Below are 15,144 nucleotides of genomic sequence, written 5' to 3'. Positions count from 1 at the left end.
GAAGTGGAGCTAGGCACTCAGACACATCGCCAAGCAAAGGCGTTCTTCAAACGCCTTGTGCGGAAGAAGAAACGAGACTACTTACCGAAAGCAGAATCAGAGATATATCAGCTATTTTTGGAGCGGGATAGCAAAAGCGCATGGAAGATGTTCCATGAAAGAGAGCCTCCCCATACAAATTACATCACCAGATGCGTGGCTTGACTATGGGAGACAACTATATAACCTGCCAAGACAGCCACCTATGTAGCCCCCACAAGCTTGTAGGCCAACACAATGTGAAGATACGCAGCATTATGGGCACTCGAGAGTCAATGTGCTCACATACAGTTCCACGAGCCCCGCACCAAACTCTGGTTGTTTGACACCCTAGTCACATCTACATTACTATATGGAGCAGAGGTATGGGGTTGCAGCTTGTACCACAGGCGTCTTAGCCCACTCACTGATCAGATTGGAATAGAGAGGGATTATTATGATGGTTGGGATAGCGTGGAAAGGCCATTGATCATGATAATAGCACGCATGATTAGGAGTACGCCCTCCACTCCACATCCCATTGTCAGAGTAGAGCTAGGGGCAACACCTATAGTTACGGAGGCACTCTTCAGGGCAGTGACCTTTTGGCACAGACTATGGGAACTTTCCATGCCATAGATGCTCTAGATTGACACTAACCTCATCTAGACAACTAGTAGTTGGAGGTGAGAAGAACTGTTGGTTTTCACAGATGACTATTTGGATGAGCCTACATGGTTTGGATATTGACTGTCTTCCACCTTGGGATTATAGCCTTGACTGCCGTACACTTTCTCTCAGCCGATCAAAGTTGAACTAGGTGATCAGAGCTGATATCTTGAGGATTGAGACAGTAAGGACATGGATCCATCCACCACTCCCTCTAGGATCAAGGATGGAGTTCTACAGGAGTCATTTCTTGTGTCTCTCTAATGACGGTTTCACTATTCGGCTAGCATATATGGACACTCATTTCTCCCATAGCGTACAAGTTGCTATCGGACATATTCGCATCTCCTCACATAGACTTCAAATGGAGACAGGCAGAAGGACAAATACCCTAGCAGAGGATAGGACTTGCCAGCTTTGTGGCCGAGAGCCTGAGACGGAGGAGAACTACATATGCAGATGCACAGTATACTATGACATACGAGGACAGTACCATTGCCTCTTTTGTGATGGATTTGGACCCCTTCGTCGCGTCATGGAGTATGAGGACTAGAGATGCCTAGGTCTTTTCCTCTTGGAGCTCGAGAGGCGCCGAACTGCACTACTACGAGACAGGAGGCCAGCTCACCCCGAGGGACACACACAGAGAGCAGTGACAGACTTATTCTACTACAGAGCCGACCCTACTGACACTACCAACCTAGCAGAGACAGAGCCACCCCGCCAGACACCTTACAGGCCACACTGTGGTGTCACATTGGATAGACACTTGCCTTTGTCGAGTACGACGACCCCGTCTACCAGGACCACGTCCGAGGAGGCCACACCACAGTCGGATTAGAGCTATTATCACGAGACACCGTAGACTCACCACCAAGCATACCACTGAGGCAACTAGGGACCGCATTATAGCTAAGATCATGTGTGCAGATCTTGAGATCACCTACAGCCCATAGTCCTCACCACACTTTTGTACATGGTTCTATCAGATCTGGTTCTCCTTTCCTTTGCTTTCTTTTCTATTGATGGAATAACACTACACATGGTTCAACCCTAGTATAGTCCCATCATATAGTTATTTTCAGTATTATTTCATAGGCCACCCACTTATTTGTAATGTTATCTTTACCTTATTGATGAGATGACATTAGACATGGATGTACTCTGGATTTTGTCTCATAGGCCACATTGGCCTTATGTAGACGTTAATACATCTTTCTTTCTTTCTTTCTCTCTCTCTCTCTCTCACACACACACACACACACACACACACATCCTACAAGCCTCTCGCATGTTGTAGGTTTATTACAACAACATGCTTGGATCTTGTTTGCTTTGATAGATGAAACCTTTAGGGGAAGCATACGCTTGTGGGTCATAACAGTGTGGTGTTCATCATGCAGTTTTTAATTATGTTTATGGAAATTTTTGGGCCTTACACATGCACAATTCATGTAAGTTATGTTTTCTTTGATTAATGAAACCTTAGGAGAAGCATAGTTGTGAGAGTGTGGTGCTCATCATGACTTCTAGGTCACTATTTTGGTTCAGGTTTCAATTATGTTTATGGAAATTTTGGGCATTACAAATGCACAATTAATATGAGTAACACATGAATGCTTAAACATATTTTCACCTTTTTTGCATATTTTGAAAACCCATTAAGATTCTAGTGTATTCACAAAACAAGGATTGTTTGAGCCTTATTAGCATGTCATGACGCTTATATGATAGATTTACATTTTGGGAAGGTTTATATTCTCATACTGATGAAATTTTGATCAAATATGTATATTTTTACTAGTATATTGACTTATAGAGTTCTTACTTTGACGTATTCAAGGTTGTGATGATTTCTGTAATCATAATGGTAGTCTTGTGGGATGAGTTTTTGCATCATTATGTAGGTGTTGGCATCCACATTTATAGAAATGGAAATAGATATGAGGGGCAATGGAAAAATGGTATGCGAGATGGACAAGGCACCTTTTGGATCATTGACGGTAAAAAATATAGAGTATTGTATAGAGGTTTTTGGAAAGAAGACAAATGGCATGTAAGTAAGCTGCAATCAAATTCATTTTATAAAAAACATTTATTGTGCAAGATTTCTGCTGAATCAAACCAGGAGCAACCCACTTTCATAGAGATGATAGGCTTTAGAAGGGCCACTTTTAATTTGGCTGACTACTTTAACCTAGCAAAGAGAACAAATAGACCAAGCTGAAGTCCTCTCCTTTAAATGAATCCAACTCGACCATTGTAACATTCTATAGAGTCTATAAACTACTCATGACCAAGAAGTAGACAATGTATGTAAACATGGCTCAAGGAGTGTCAAAGTTGGTACTTATTGACTGTTTTTATTTTTTAAAGAAAAGAGTATTCTATTAATTAACACCTCCAAAAAAAAAATCCCAAGGTAAAACTACAAAGTAAGCCTAGCACAGGACTTCAATGATACATCAAATATAGAGAAAGAAGTCTTACATCATAATTGAGTGAATAGACAATTAGGTCAAACCATATGACCTTTTCAAAATGCACATTATCCAAATTGAGAGGCAAATAGTGTATACAGATATTTGATAGTTTGCTTAGCGGGGTGGATAGGTTTTACTAGCATACAAACAATTACTTTAAATGACAAAGTATATGTAGTGTTGGGTTAGAACACCTTAATATAGCAGCTAATGACAAGGTTAGGTGCAAATGTAGGGTCCCTCAAAGAAAGGACCTTGGAAAAAAACTACAAGACTAATAAATGAACTCATAGAATAGGATAGATAGAGTGTCATGGGGATGTGAAATTTTTGGATGATTTGCTTTTGCTGGAGCCATTTGATTACTTTAATAATCAAATGTGTGATGTTGTGGTGTGCAAGAAGATATTTCATGATAACAGGCCAAGGGCCTCCAGGAAGCAGTGGTTGGGTATCAAAGGCAAAAGTTGTGACAAGTTATGCTAGCTGGATTTTGGGTGACAATTGGTGTCAATTTGGCCCTAGGACAATTAATTAGCCAATAAGTGTCAGTGGTGAACATTAACTAGTTAACTAATGCATGTTCAAGGTCAATTAAGACTAGGAACTACTTGGGGTTGCACATGGCCTAGCCAATTAAATTGTGGATGGACACATCTAATTTGAGGCACTGTTAGAAGGGCTGAAATTGATTTTCAGAATTAATTAATTCTGAAAATTAATTAAATGGCTGAAAGTTACTCAAAAATGAGATTAGAAGGCTACCACTTGGGAAAAATACCCATGCAATGGGAGAGAAGGCTGTTTGGGGCTGGAGAGACTCATTTGATGTATACAGGCTACCGGATTGAGAGAAGAGAGGCTGTTGGTTTGATTTTCTGCCGTTGAAGACCCTCTAGAGGCTGATGACAGCAGCAACCACCCATTCTGGAGTAGGCAGCAGAAGATTCGGCCTTATTAGGAGTAGGGGATACCTCTAGAGTGGCTTGCTCCCTCGATACAAGTGCCAATAGAGCCCGGGGAGGTATGGACTGCTAGGTTTTTACCAGCAGGCACCCCCTACAGGTGGCAGGTAGAGTGGGCGGCACCCCGCAAGGGACTTTCTTCACCGTTTAGGAGGGGGGGCGTCTGGCCCTTGACAGAGGGTAGCAGGATGAGGGGATAGCTGCCCTTTCATGGAGGAGGATTCGGGTGGTGGGCCTTCAGGGAAAGACATGGCGACTAGACCCCTATGTTTTCTAGAAGGAGCTCAGGGAGTGGCGCCTTTGGATCTGGGAGGGCAGACCACTTGATAAGCTGGAGTGGGACCAGGAAAGTGGCTATGGCCAGCCATTGTAGTTGCCAAGAAGCCACCGAGATTCTTGGAGTACACTGCCAGCATTGGCAGATACGTACTGATGCAGGAGGATATGGATTGGGGGCCATCATGTAACGGGCACTAGGCGGAGCACAGCATCACAGAGCCATTCCGACGGACCTTCTGGCGCCTATGGGATAGCTCGAGGCCGAGGAGGGTATGATATTTCTCATTGCTGGTGGCACATGGAGGCTTGGCAGTGGGAAGTTGGCTTGCCCAGATGTAGAAGTAGGGAGGTTGTAAGTGTTGCACACAGCAGCCTCTGGAAATCCCAAAGCATTGCCTTTGGTCATGTGAGGAGGTGTAGCTCGTGTGGAGAGGAGCATGCCGCATCCCTTGTCGTATAGTACCCAACCTTGGTTGCATCTCATGGGGAGCTTTCTGCCTGGCAGATAATCAACCAGGGCCGCCACCTTCTGTATGAGGCTGGGACGCAAGACACAAAATTCATCATCGAGTTAGAGTTGTGCACAGTGGTCGGTTTGGAGGCTCTACCCATCTGCTAGGTACTGGAGCCCACAACAGACCGCTTTGAGGTATGGGAGATCATAGGGAGTCTTACTAGATGGCATATCTGGAAGGTGCAGTGTCAGGAGGCTTTCGACGGAGAGAGACTTTCAATACAGACAACCTTAGCAGAGCTCTGGACCTCCATCATCCACTCCCTCCGCGGCTGGTGGGATCAGGTGCAGGGCGAGTCCAAGGCTCGTCAGGAGCTCCGTTGTCATTTCATGCGTACTTGGGGTGGCCAGGACCCATTTTTTGTGATGTAGGCAGGCAACCCTAGGTGGCGATACACACCCCCTCCATGTCTTCTTGCCCCCATCCCCCCCAGACCGCCTTGAGAGACTTGTATACATGATGTATTTGTGACTTTGCATCAGCTCTAGCTAGTTTGTTGAGCATGAGCACTCAGTTGTAATTAGTTTTTTTGAGTAATATAATTAGTCACATTTCATTTGCAAAAAAAATTAGGAGTAGGGAATAGCATTTATTGCAATCCTTGGGAGTAGGCGACAGCATTTGCGGCTGATTCAGGCAGGGAAACAGCCATTTTTGGTATTTTCTTGTGTGAAAACTCTGAAAATTCTCTCTTTACATCATTCTCTCACCTCCTCTAGCCTATTCTTTGATAATATCAGCAAATCTCAGTCATTTGGAGTAAATCTCAGCCAAATTTGGTAAATAGCAAAGGAATTTCTGTTATAAACCCTGATTCATGTTAGAAATTAGGGTTCATCAGCCACCTTGGGATCCATGCCAGCAATTGGAGGCATTATAGACTAAAATTAGCAGCTAGAATTCAAGAAATTGCCAAAGATTTCAGATACTACCCCATCCCATTTGATTTGAGGAAGCATTTGGCTAGTCAAAGATCCAATTTGTACAAGTCTTGGGTAAAGATCAAGGGGCAAAATTGTGTAGAAAGCTTGCTGATCATTTATGACAGCAAGTGGCTTTTGGATTAGTGGAGGAGATTAAGAAATCTTAGTTGTACTCCATCCAATTCGCAATACAATACACATAAATACTACCAAGCGGCGCTGTTTTGGGGTTAATAGGGTGTCCAATGGCCAAGATTGTATGGTAAAGTACGCATTTCAGTTTTTCTAAATTTATTAATTGCTGTAATTAAGTGCTTAATCAGATTTCCACTTCCCTTTCCAAGCGGGAAGGCTGGTTTCATGGTTCCATTGTTGGAATACCATCAAATCCCTTGACTTGGTGGGCCCAAGGCACCTATTTGTGAACCAAAAGATTTGTGCTAGTGCTGAATTTGTACTCAGTTGAGTAGCTATAGCAAGATGTCATCATACAGTGAGATGGAATCACGTAGTGTTATGATGCCTCTCCGTATGAACATTCACATGGGAAAGAAGGAAATGCAATGTATGATCTTGGATAAGGCTCACAACATGGATAACGAGCTGAAAATGTTACTCTTGGTCAAGATGTAGGGCCTTTAAGGCAAAATAATACTGATGACCTAGCAAAGGGAAGAGGAATTTGATGATTAGTTTAAAGATCGAATGAGGACAATGTTGAGAAACCCTTCACCTGTAGTTTGCGTTTTTGCGTTTAGGGTTTGCAGCCCCAAAAAGGGGCGCCATCCTAGACAAACTATGCCTATTTATAGGCCACTCTCTCATTCATTCCTCATGGCTGATTCATTCAGTCCGTCACCTCTTCTCTCTAGTCTCTCCACTGCCCTTACACCCCTTCAAGAGGACATTGTGGTTCGTGGTTCGTGGTTGTCTTCATCATCTTCCTTGTGCTAAGGCACCCTTGTTCCCTTGTATCACATTCACTCCATGATTCAAAACTTTGTCATATTATTCATCAGAGTTTCTTCTCTCTTCTAGTCTCTTCTCCATGTTTGCCGAGTTCACTCCATGTTCCTCCCCGCAAACCCTACTGTCTCGCTGGTACGTCATCTTTTGACATGGTATCAGAGCTGGATCTGCTCACCTAGCGGCAAAGATCCTCCACTCTAGTGAAGGCAAAGACCGGTGGCGGGTTCGGCATCTACTTCTCTTCTTCCCCTGCATCAACATCTCATTTTTGCAGCTTTCATGTGTTTCAACTTGCTGCCCACATCCCGTTCGTAGAGGATATCTCAACCGAAGCTGTCCATTGTTGTCTCTATCAGTTGGCGCCTGATTTCCAGCCCTCTTCACCTAGTTTGAAGCTGATTTCAGTCAGGCGATTGTTGTTCCTATGGAGACCTGCTGCCGTACAGCCTGCCACATTATCACAGTCCTGCTGCCTGCGTTTTTAGTCTTTCTCTCTCCTCACTTGCATTTTTAGTCTTTCTCTCTTCTCACCTGTGTTTTTCTACTAGTTGCAACCTCTTACTGCTGGTTACATCCTCCTCCCATTGGCAGCTCACTTCCAGCCCTTCCACTGCCCTTTCACCCCTTGCGGCGGACATTGCGGTTCGTGCTTCACACTGCCCTCGCATCCCTTGAGGCGGATATTACGGTTCATGGTTCGTGGCTAACCTCTTCCTTCTTGAGCTTGCACACTGGTACCCATGGCTTCTTTACCAACGGATGACCTGACTATTGGGTGCTCCTATTGTGGTATCACCGGGCCACCACCGATGCTTGCTGACTTCGACCTTTGCTCCCCATCCCCCCGGAGTATATGCGTCTTCCACCAGGCACTCCTTGTGCCACCTCTTCTTTCTGGGCCATAGAGATCGTTCTACATCGGCTAATAGAGTACTATGCTCAAGGCAATAAGACGCATTCGATGCTCACTAAGTCCTTTCGAGCACATGGAGAATCGATTAGCGCTACGACCTCCTGGATATCGTCGCAATGCTAGTGGTAGTCTTCTCCTACTTATTTTCAAGTACAGTGGCATCCACAACCTACACATTTGTAGTCCACTCCATCGAGAGAGAGTGATTGTTTGATACCGTCTCCTTGTCAGTCTGCTCCTTCGAGAGATAGTGGATGCTCAACTCCTTCCTCTTCTTCGGCTACCCAATCTGTGTTGAGCTAAAATATGCAATACTTGCCGATTAGCCTCTTAAACAGCCCCAAAACAGAGTAAAAATGCTCTTTTAGAGTAAAACCCTAAAATGGGGAGCAGTTCGAGAGAGTTCAGTGGAAACCCTAAAACGGGGAGCGGTTCGAGAAAGTTTAGTGAAAATCCTAATTTTTGGGGCGCCCTTCCACATCTAGAAATAGACAGGCTGCCCCCATTCAGCAATCATCCTTGTTTTGCAGGTTACACCAGCTTACACATCCTCTACTGCTATTGGCGCCCAGTTTCCAGCCTACAGCCCGCATCCATCTGCTGTCCAGCCATCATCGACCGCAGCCACATCATCTCCAGCCTGTCCATTGCTGTAGGCGACAGCTCTCAGCTGCTTGCGACTGCTCCAAACTGTCTCAGACTGCTGTTCAGCCTGCTGTCCATCATCTCCAGGGTCAGCCAGCCTGCGTTTTCAGCATTGCAGGCCCTGACACTCTCAGACACTGTTTCAACCTGCTATTTACAGCAGACTGTGCACAGTTTCCAGCCCCCGATCGGTGGTACACTGTTGCGTTTACCAGTTTCGAGCCTCCAGACTGTCGCGTTTTGGTCACCAACCTGCTGCCATTCACTATTCAGCACTCCTACACACCTGGTGGTCACAGACTTGGGATCTATCTTCGGTGGACATCACTTTCCGACATTGCTCTGCCCTTGAGCACACTGTACACTCTTACATTCATTTACAACATTCATTCACTTCAGAGTTGTGTTCTCTCTCTCTCCCTTCTTCTGTTTGTGTTTGAGTTTTTGTGTTTGAGTTTTGAGTTTTGCATTCAGGGTTTGAGTTTTGTCCTTTGTGTCTGTGTCTCTATCTTTGTGTTTCTGTCATGGTTGTACACTCTGTGTGCCCTCAGTGCAAACCCTAGTAGTCTTCTTAACATGGTATCAGAGCCGGTGCTCTTGTAAAGAGTATCCTGCGGATATTGTTGAGAGCTAGCTTTGTGTAAGGCACACAATATGACTCGTAACCGAATCACAATGTCCTAGACACCTTCTTCTCCAGTTCCTATCATGTCTTATCAGGCTTCTTCATCATTGGAGGCCTTGAGACGGCATTATGGACTCGGTGAGGAGGACGACACTCCACCTTCACTACATTTCACTAACATGATAGAGGAGGACTTTGAGGAGTACTATCACAACAAGTACGGTGATGTTTACACCCCTCCTACCAGTTTTGCTAGCACATTCGGACCGGTTGGTAAGGCTGGCCACCTCTCCAATCATGGAGGACATTTGGCATTCGGAACGTCTGGCGATCCATCTTCATCATCTTCGCCAGGTCCAATGTCAGGTTTGTATAATTCTTTTGTGTTGCATGAATCAAAACCCTCTCCTGTTTCTTCTTTTGAGGTATAGGATCCGGATGGTTTTGTGTATGTGAGCTTCAATAGAGGGGGACTCATGAAGCAGACGAAATTTAGGTACATCTACAGCTTCTGTTTCATTTGAGCATATTACACACACTTCTCACTTCCCTCCCATCCCACCCTCTTCTATATCACACCTTGATCATCTCTCATCATCTTTCCAAAATCTTGGATTATACTCCACATCTGCATCACACACCCCAGGGGTTGGATCTACCATCTCCACTCCGAGCACCTTTTCCTTCTCCACTCCATTCTCTACCTCTTTGCACCATGGTACTTTGTTAGGGGGAATGCCACCCTTTAACACAGTGCCTCTCACCTTTGAGCAAATGAGCACACCCATCACTCCTGGGTCAATTGTGATGGGCATCCCCCTCACTATCCCCAGCTTCACATCTCCCATGACCACTCATACGCAAGGGTTTCCATCCTCAGCTTATGGTCCGTCTTCACACTCTCCTTGGGTTACACCTACGCAGGGATTCCCATCTTCTGCTCCCCGTGTTCCCATCCCACCTCCTTGGGTTCCTCATGTGGCTACCATGCCCATGCCTAGTCAACCCATCCCTACCTATGGATCCACCTTGCACACTACCTGCATGCCTGGTGGGCACTTTGGGGCCCATTCCCAAGTGTACTCCACTCCTCCATCCTACCCCCACTACACTTTTTCACACTATCCATCTCCGAGCACTACCACTCCTGTTGCAACGGCCAAGAATGCCTTCATGGATAAGACACGTTTTAACGGGTCAAATTTCACTACTTGGTCGAATTTCATGCAACAAGTACTTGAGTCTCAGGGTCTTTGGGACCTCGTCATTGGTCTAGAGCCTATGTTGGGACCCTTGACTAGATCACCCTGACTACATCCGTCAATGGAGAGTCCGCAATGCTACAGCCAATGTTGAGCTAATGTAGGGATTGCTTCCTGAGTTTCACTCTCAGTTGCAGCACTTTTCGCTCGCGTCAGAGCGTTGGAGTCACCTTCTCGACTGCTATGTGGCTCGTGATCGTACTCAGTGTATTAATCTCGACTTTGAGCTTCAAGAGTTCTCTCTTAAGGAAGGGGATGATCTGAAAGTTAAGCTGGCTGACTATAGGTGGTTATTTGCCGAGTTCGCCACTATTGGCTCTGCAAAGTCAGATGATGATCAGATTACATTCTTCTTGAATAAGTTGCCCGCAAAATACTTCAATTTCATTCAACACATCATCTCCCAACCTCGATTGCCAATCTTCTACAAGTTTGAGTGTTAGTTCTTGTGTTACGCAAGGCTGCATGATCGAGTCCACAAGAAATCCTCATCACAGCCTTATGCAGAGCAGAGGGGGTTGGTTGCTTCTTCTTCGGGAGGGAAAACCACCAGTGGCAAGAACTCGCTAGATGCGAAGGCAAGCCAATCAAAGGGTGACTTCTCTTCCTCCGATGGAATCAAAGAATCAAGACCGATTTGGCAGCAACTCCCTAAGAAAAACCGGTTTTGCACACACTGCTAGAGAGCAGGCCATATGGACGAGGAGTGTCGCTCCAAGGCCCAAGGTTTTTCACCTAAAAAGCCTCAACAGACTACTGCAACTTCACAGTCCAGTGGGGCTACGCCTTCCATTGCTACCTCATTTGCTCCTCCAGCCCCCACAGCAACTGCTGGACATGTGGCACCCGGACAGTCTCAGCGGCCATCCTTCTCTACTCCTGAAGGATTGGTTGATTGGTTTGCAGGTTCCGATCCCATTGCACTTCATGCATCTATCTCACCTTCCTTCCCACCTCGTCAGGCGTTCCCTTGGCAGAGCCTTGCTATACTGGACGTACGCGATGGTGGCCACCTTCTTAGACTAGCATGTCTCTAGATCCTTTCGAATACCCTCGGGCCCATAGGATTTTTGTCTCTACATTTTAAGTCTTCCGCTGCATTTACTCACATATACATACACATTTGCATCTTTGCACTTGTTCCTTCTGTTAGCTTTTCATTTTAGTTTAGTTTTGTTTTTGGAGTATCTCACTACCGACCTCTGTGATTGCAGACTTTGATCTCCTTTGCAGGTTTTGTTTTCAGTGTAGGGCTAACATGCAGGTTTGCCTAGTCCTACCTGGGCTGGAGACTTGGGATGTGCGCCGTTCTTTCATGGTTTCCTCATCCTTGGAGTTTTGCTCTTCTACCAGCATGGAGGCTTCCCCTCCCGAGGCGGATCGTGCAGCATCTCTGTTGATGCTATCATGGCGGTGACTTCTACCTAGCTCTTCCAGCTGGGATGCTTCCTCCTCCTCTTCATTCCTTATGGTTCTCGGCACCACACAAAGACCGATATCAGGCTCCTCTTCCTTCTTTAGCATCTACATCCAGGTTGAGAGGGGATTCCTACCCTTCTTGGTATTCTACATGCTTCAACACTTTGTCTTCGACATCGGCTTCTTCCCCCTGTTGTACCTTACCCTTTGCATTGCATGATTTCATCATCTTTATACTAGGGCGCTTGAACAAGTGAACAATTTTCCCATGAGGGATACTGTCCAAGTGGCACCTACTGCATGAGCATTCTTCAAGATGTAGCATACTTTGCATCTCATTGTGCAAGGCACCACTTGAGCGGATCCTAAGCTATTTCCACCAGTGGCTATTGTTACGATACCACCATCCTTCTTCATTACATGGATACCTTATCACCTACTTTTCCTCGTCATCAACACCTTGAGTAGATGGGTTAGCTTGTACTGTTTTGTGATGTGTTGGGTGTACCCTCCCTACTCCCGTCTTCTGGGTCACTATTCCTCAATCCGCCGCATCCCATAAAATTTACCACACTTATTCAAAAAAAAAAAAAAAACACAAAAGTTCCATGTAGTTCCATCCGCCTTTGTAGGGCTTGATAGGCCACTGGCCGACGTGCACCCTTTGTCTGATGCCCTGTCCTCTCTGGGGTGACTACTTGGATTCCCTTGGTAAGATAACCATCGCCTCTGTAGTCTTGGTAGGCCACTCAGCAGCCGACGTGCACCCTTTGTCCGATGCCTTGGCTGCTTTGGGGTGGGACGCCTTGGGATACATCAACATCAGAATGGTTGGCCTAACCTTTCAGCATAGTTTTGGGCCTGAGAGGGGGTGTCGAGCTAAAATATGCATTACTTGCTGATTAGCCTCTTAAACAGCCCCAAAACACACTAAAAATTCTTCTTTAGAGTAAAACCCTAAAACGGGGAGCGGTTCGAGAGAGTTCAGTGGAAACCCTAAATAAGAAAGTTTAGTGGAAACCCTAATTTTTGGGACGCCCTTCCACATCTATAAATAGACAGGCTGTTCCCATTCAGCAATCATCCTCTTTTTGCAGGTTACACCAGCCCACACACCCTCTGCTGCTGTTGTCGCCCAGTTTTCAGCCTGCAGCCCGTCTCCATCTGTTGTCCTGCCATCATCGACTACAGCCACATCATCTTCAGCCTATCCATTGCTGTAGGCGACAGTTCTCAGCTGCTGGCAACTGCTCCAAACTGTCCCAGACTGCTGTTCAGCCTGCTATCCATCATCTCTAGGGTCAGCCAGTGTAAACGCCCCGAACAACATAGTATGCTTAACAATTATGATTTTCGCTTGTTTTCGAGATTTAATATAAAAGAGAATAAACACTTAAGCTGAAAATGAAAATTACTCACAAAATTACAGCCATGAAAATGTAAAAGTAATGGAGACAAGATTGAGGGTTGAAGATGGGCAACCCCCCCCCGAAGGAATATATTTTTGCTCAACCCAAGTCCCTTAGGGAAGAGCTCAGTTAGAATCAACCTGAGAGTGAGGAGAAGCAATTCTCTCTCTCACAAGGTCATGCAAAGATGTACAAACACACATGCATTATCTATTATGCAATCATAAGAACTGATTTCTTTACAGTATAAGAGAAAAAAAAGGGAAAATCAGCCTTTCTCCATTGTTGATCAGCAGTACATGGATAGGGCTTGCTTCTTGTTGCTAAAATGGAAGAAAGAGCTCGAGAAGGAGGTACTGTAATGAATTTACAGGCTTGTTGTCCTGTAAAACAGCATTGATAAAAGAGGGAATATGGAGGAATTTGATAATGGAGAAGTGGGGGATGATGATGGGGATGGATGGGGCCAGTTTCTAGCTATCTGTGGGTGCTGTACATGAGTTTACAACAAAGAAAAGTGATGTTGAATGAAGAAAAACGAGCTCTTATTTATAGGAGAGGAAAGAGCTAGTACAAAAGGGGAAAGTGGAGTAGCACAAGAGAAGTGTCCAGCCACATGTCATGAGATGTGACAAGTGGTGGGACACTTGAAAACTTGTGTGACAAGTGTCTTGACACTTGTCTCTTCTCTATGGCCTTCCTTTTTGGGCTGAATATTGTCAAGAATAGAAACAACCAAATTTAGTAAGCACAGTTAGAGTACAGAATTTACTATTTTTAGAATGACATCCCTATTTTTTAGGACTAGCATTTTTAGGCTAATTCGAGGCTCCTAAAATTTAGGGACCTCCTAAAATTTAGGAACCCCCCAATATAGGTGTCATATGAAAGCTTTTTCCGTGTACATTGCAAAAACGGTATGAGAATCTTCATGTGACTTTCCTATGCAAAGAAATGTGCATTTCAAGCTTTCAGCCCACACAAGCATTTTGTACAAGCATTTCATGATCATGCCATCTTGTTGATTGTAACTGTCTGTTCTGGCGGATCTAGCCCACACTTCAAGGCATCAATCCTTTCTGTGTGCGAGTCTAACCCTGATATGCGTGAGTTCTGGTCACAAGCGCCCAATCGGGCCATATAGGTGGAAGTGTAATCTATCTTTTCTCTAACCCACCGCATGGGTCCACCATAACCTGTAACCACTCATTAGTGGCCAGCTCCAATGCACTTTTCTTTATATCTAATTAGTGCAAAGGAAACAAATTTAATAAATCATTATATAGACAAATTAATGAAAAAGGATACAAATTCTGTTTCTATAGAGTTGTGACAACCCTCTAGCTTTTATTCAGCTGTCCTCAGCTGAAAAGCTTCTTGATATGGCTGAAGAATGTCTGGGTAATCCTTCATGAATTTTTCATCTACCCACTGTGCATCTATTGTGGGTAGATTCTTGAATTTTAGTAAGATTTTTCGTGTCACAAGGCCACTTCTCGTGGTTCGATCCTTGTGAAACAAAATTTGTTCAGGTTCCAAGAGTTGCTCTGTTTCTTCAACTTCTGGGGGATCTTAAGTAATGGGTTCCTTTGGTTCTGGTCCTATGTAAGGTTTTAGCAAACTTACACGAAAAGCATTGTGTATTTTCCAATGAGCAGGAAGCTCAAGTCGATAAGAAACTTCATTTATTTTCTCAATCACTTTGAAGGGTCCAAAGTATCTACTGGAGAGCTTTGGAAAAGATGAATTTTGACCGAAACCTTGTTTGAGCCTGCTTTTATCAAACTTTAGCAAGACATATTGACATTTTTTAAAAGCCAAGGTCTTCTTCGTTTTGCTTGCTTCTTTTGTTGCTCTTGGGCAACTTTGATAGTGGCTCGGACTGATCCATTGCTATTTTTAAATTTGAAGCAAACTCATCAGCAGCAAAAATCTTATCTTTAGTGCGAATAATTGGAGGAGGAATCACTTTATCCTGTACTATTTCATTTGGAGCTTTCCCTATGGATGAGTGCACTGCATTATTGTAAGCAAACTCCAATAATGGAAG

At 44.7% G+C, this 15,144-nt stretch overlaps 1 protein-coding gene and 1 long non-coding RNA gene across 8 annotated transcripts in view; one reads left to right on the top strand and one right to left on the bottom strand.

The window, feature by feature from the left end:
* Nucleotides 1-15,144, bottom strand: part of LOC148032369 (uncharacterized) — a 76,502-nt gene that overhangs the window by 27,864 nt on the left and 33,494 nt on the right. The gene's annotated exons all lie outside the window — the stretch shown is intronic.
* Nucleotides 1-15,144, top strand: part of LOC148032370 (uncharacterized) — a 117,427-nt gene that overhangs the window by 72,241 nt on the left and 30,042 nt on the right. For 4 of the 5 annotated variants that reach the window (XM_087683016.1, XM_087683017.1, XM_087683018.1 and 1 more), the window contains exon 3: nt 2,595-2,743. In XM_087683016.1, the coding sequence (XP_087539142.1) occupies nt 2,595-2,743 (149 nt within the window). The remainder of the gene's footprint in view (nt 1-2,594; nt 2,744-15,144) is intronic. The other variant, XM_087683020.1, reaches the window with a different exon arrangement.

This window comes from Lygodium microphyllum, chromosome 8, assembly GCF_053477565.2.
Source record: "Lygodium microphyllum isolate KBCC chromosome 8, Lygodium_microphyllum_v1.1.10, whole genome shotgun sequence".
Classification (NCBI taxonomy): Eukaryota; Viridiplantae; Streptophyta; class Polypodiopsida; order Schizaeales; family Lygodiaceae; genus Lygodium; species Lygodium microphyllum.
Note: the sequence above shows the minus strand (reverse complement) of the source record. Positions and strands in the feature narration are given on the sequence as shown.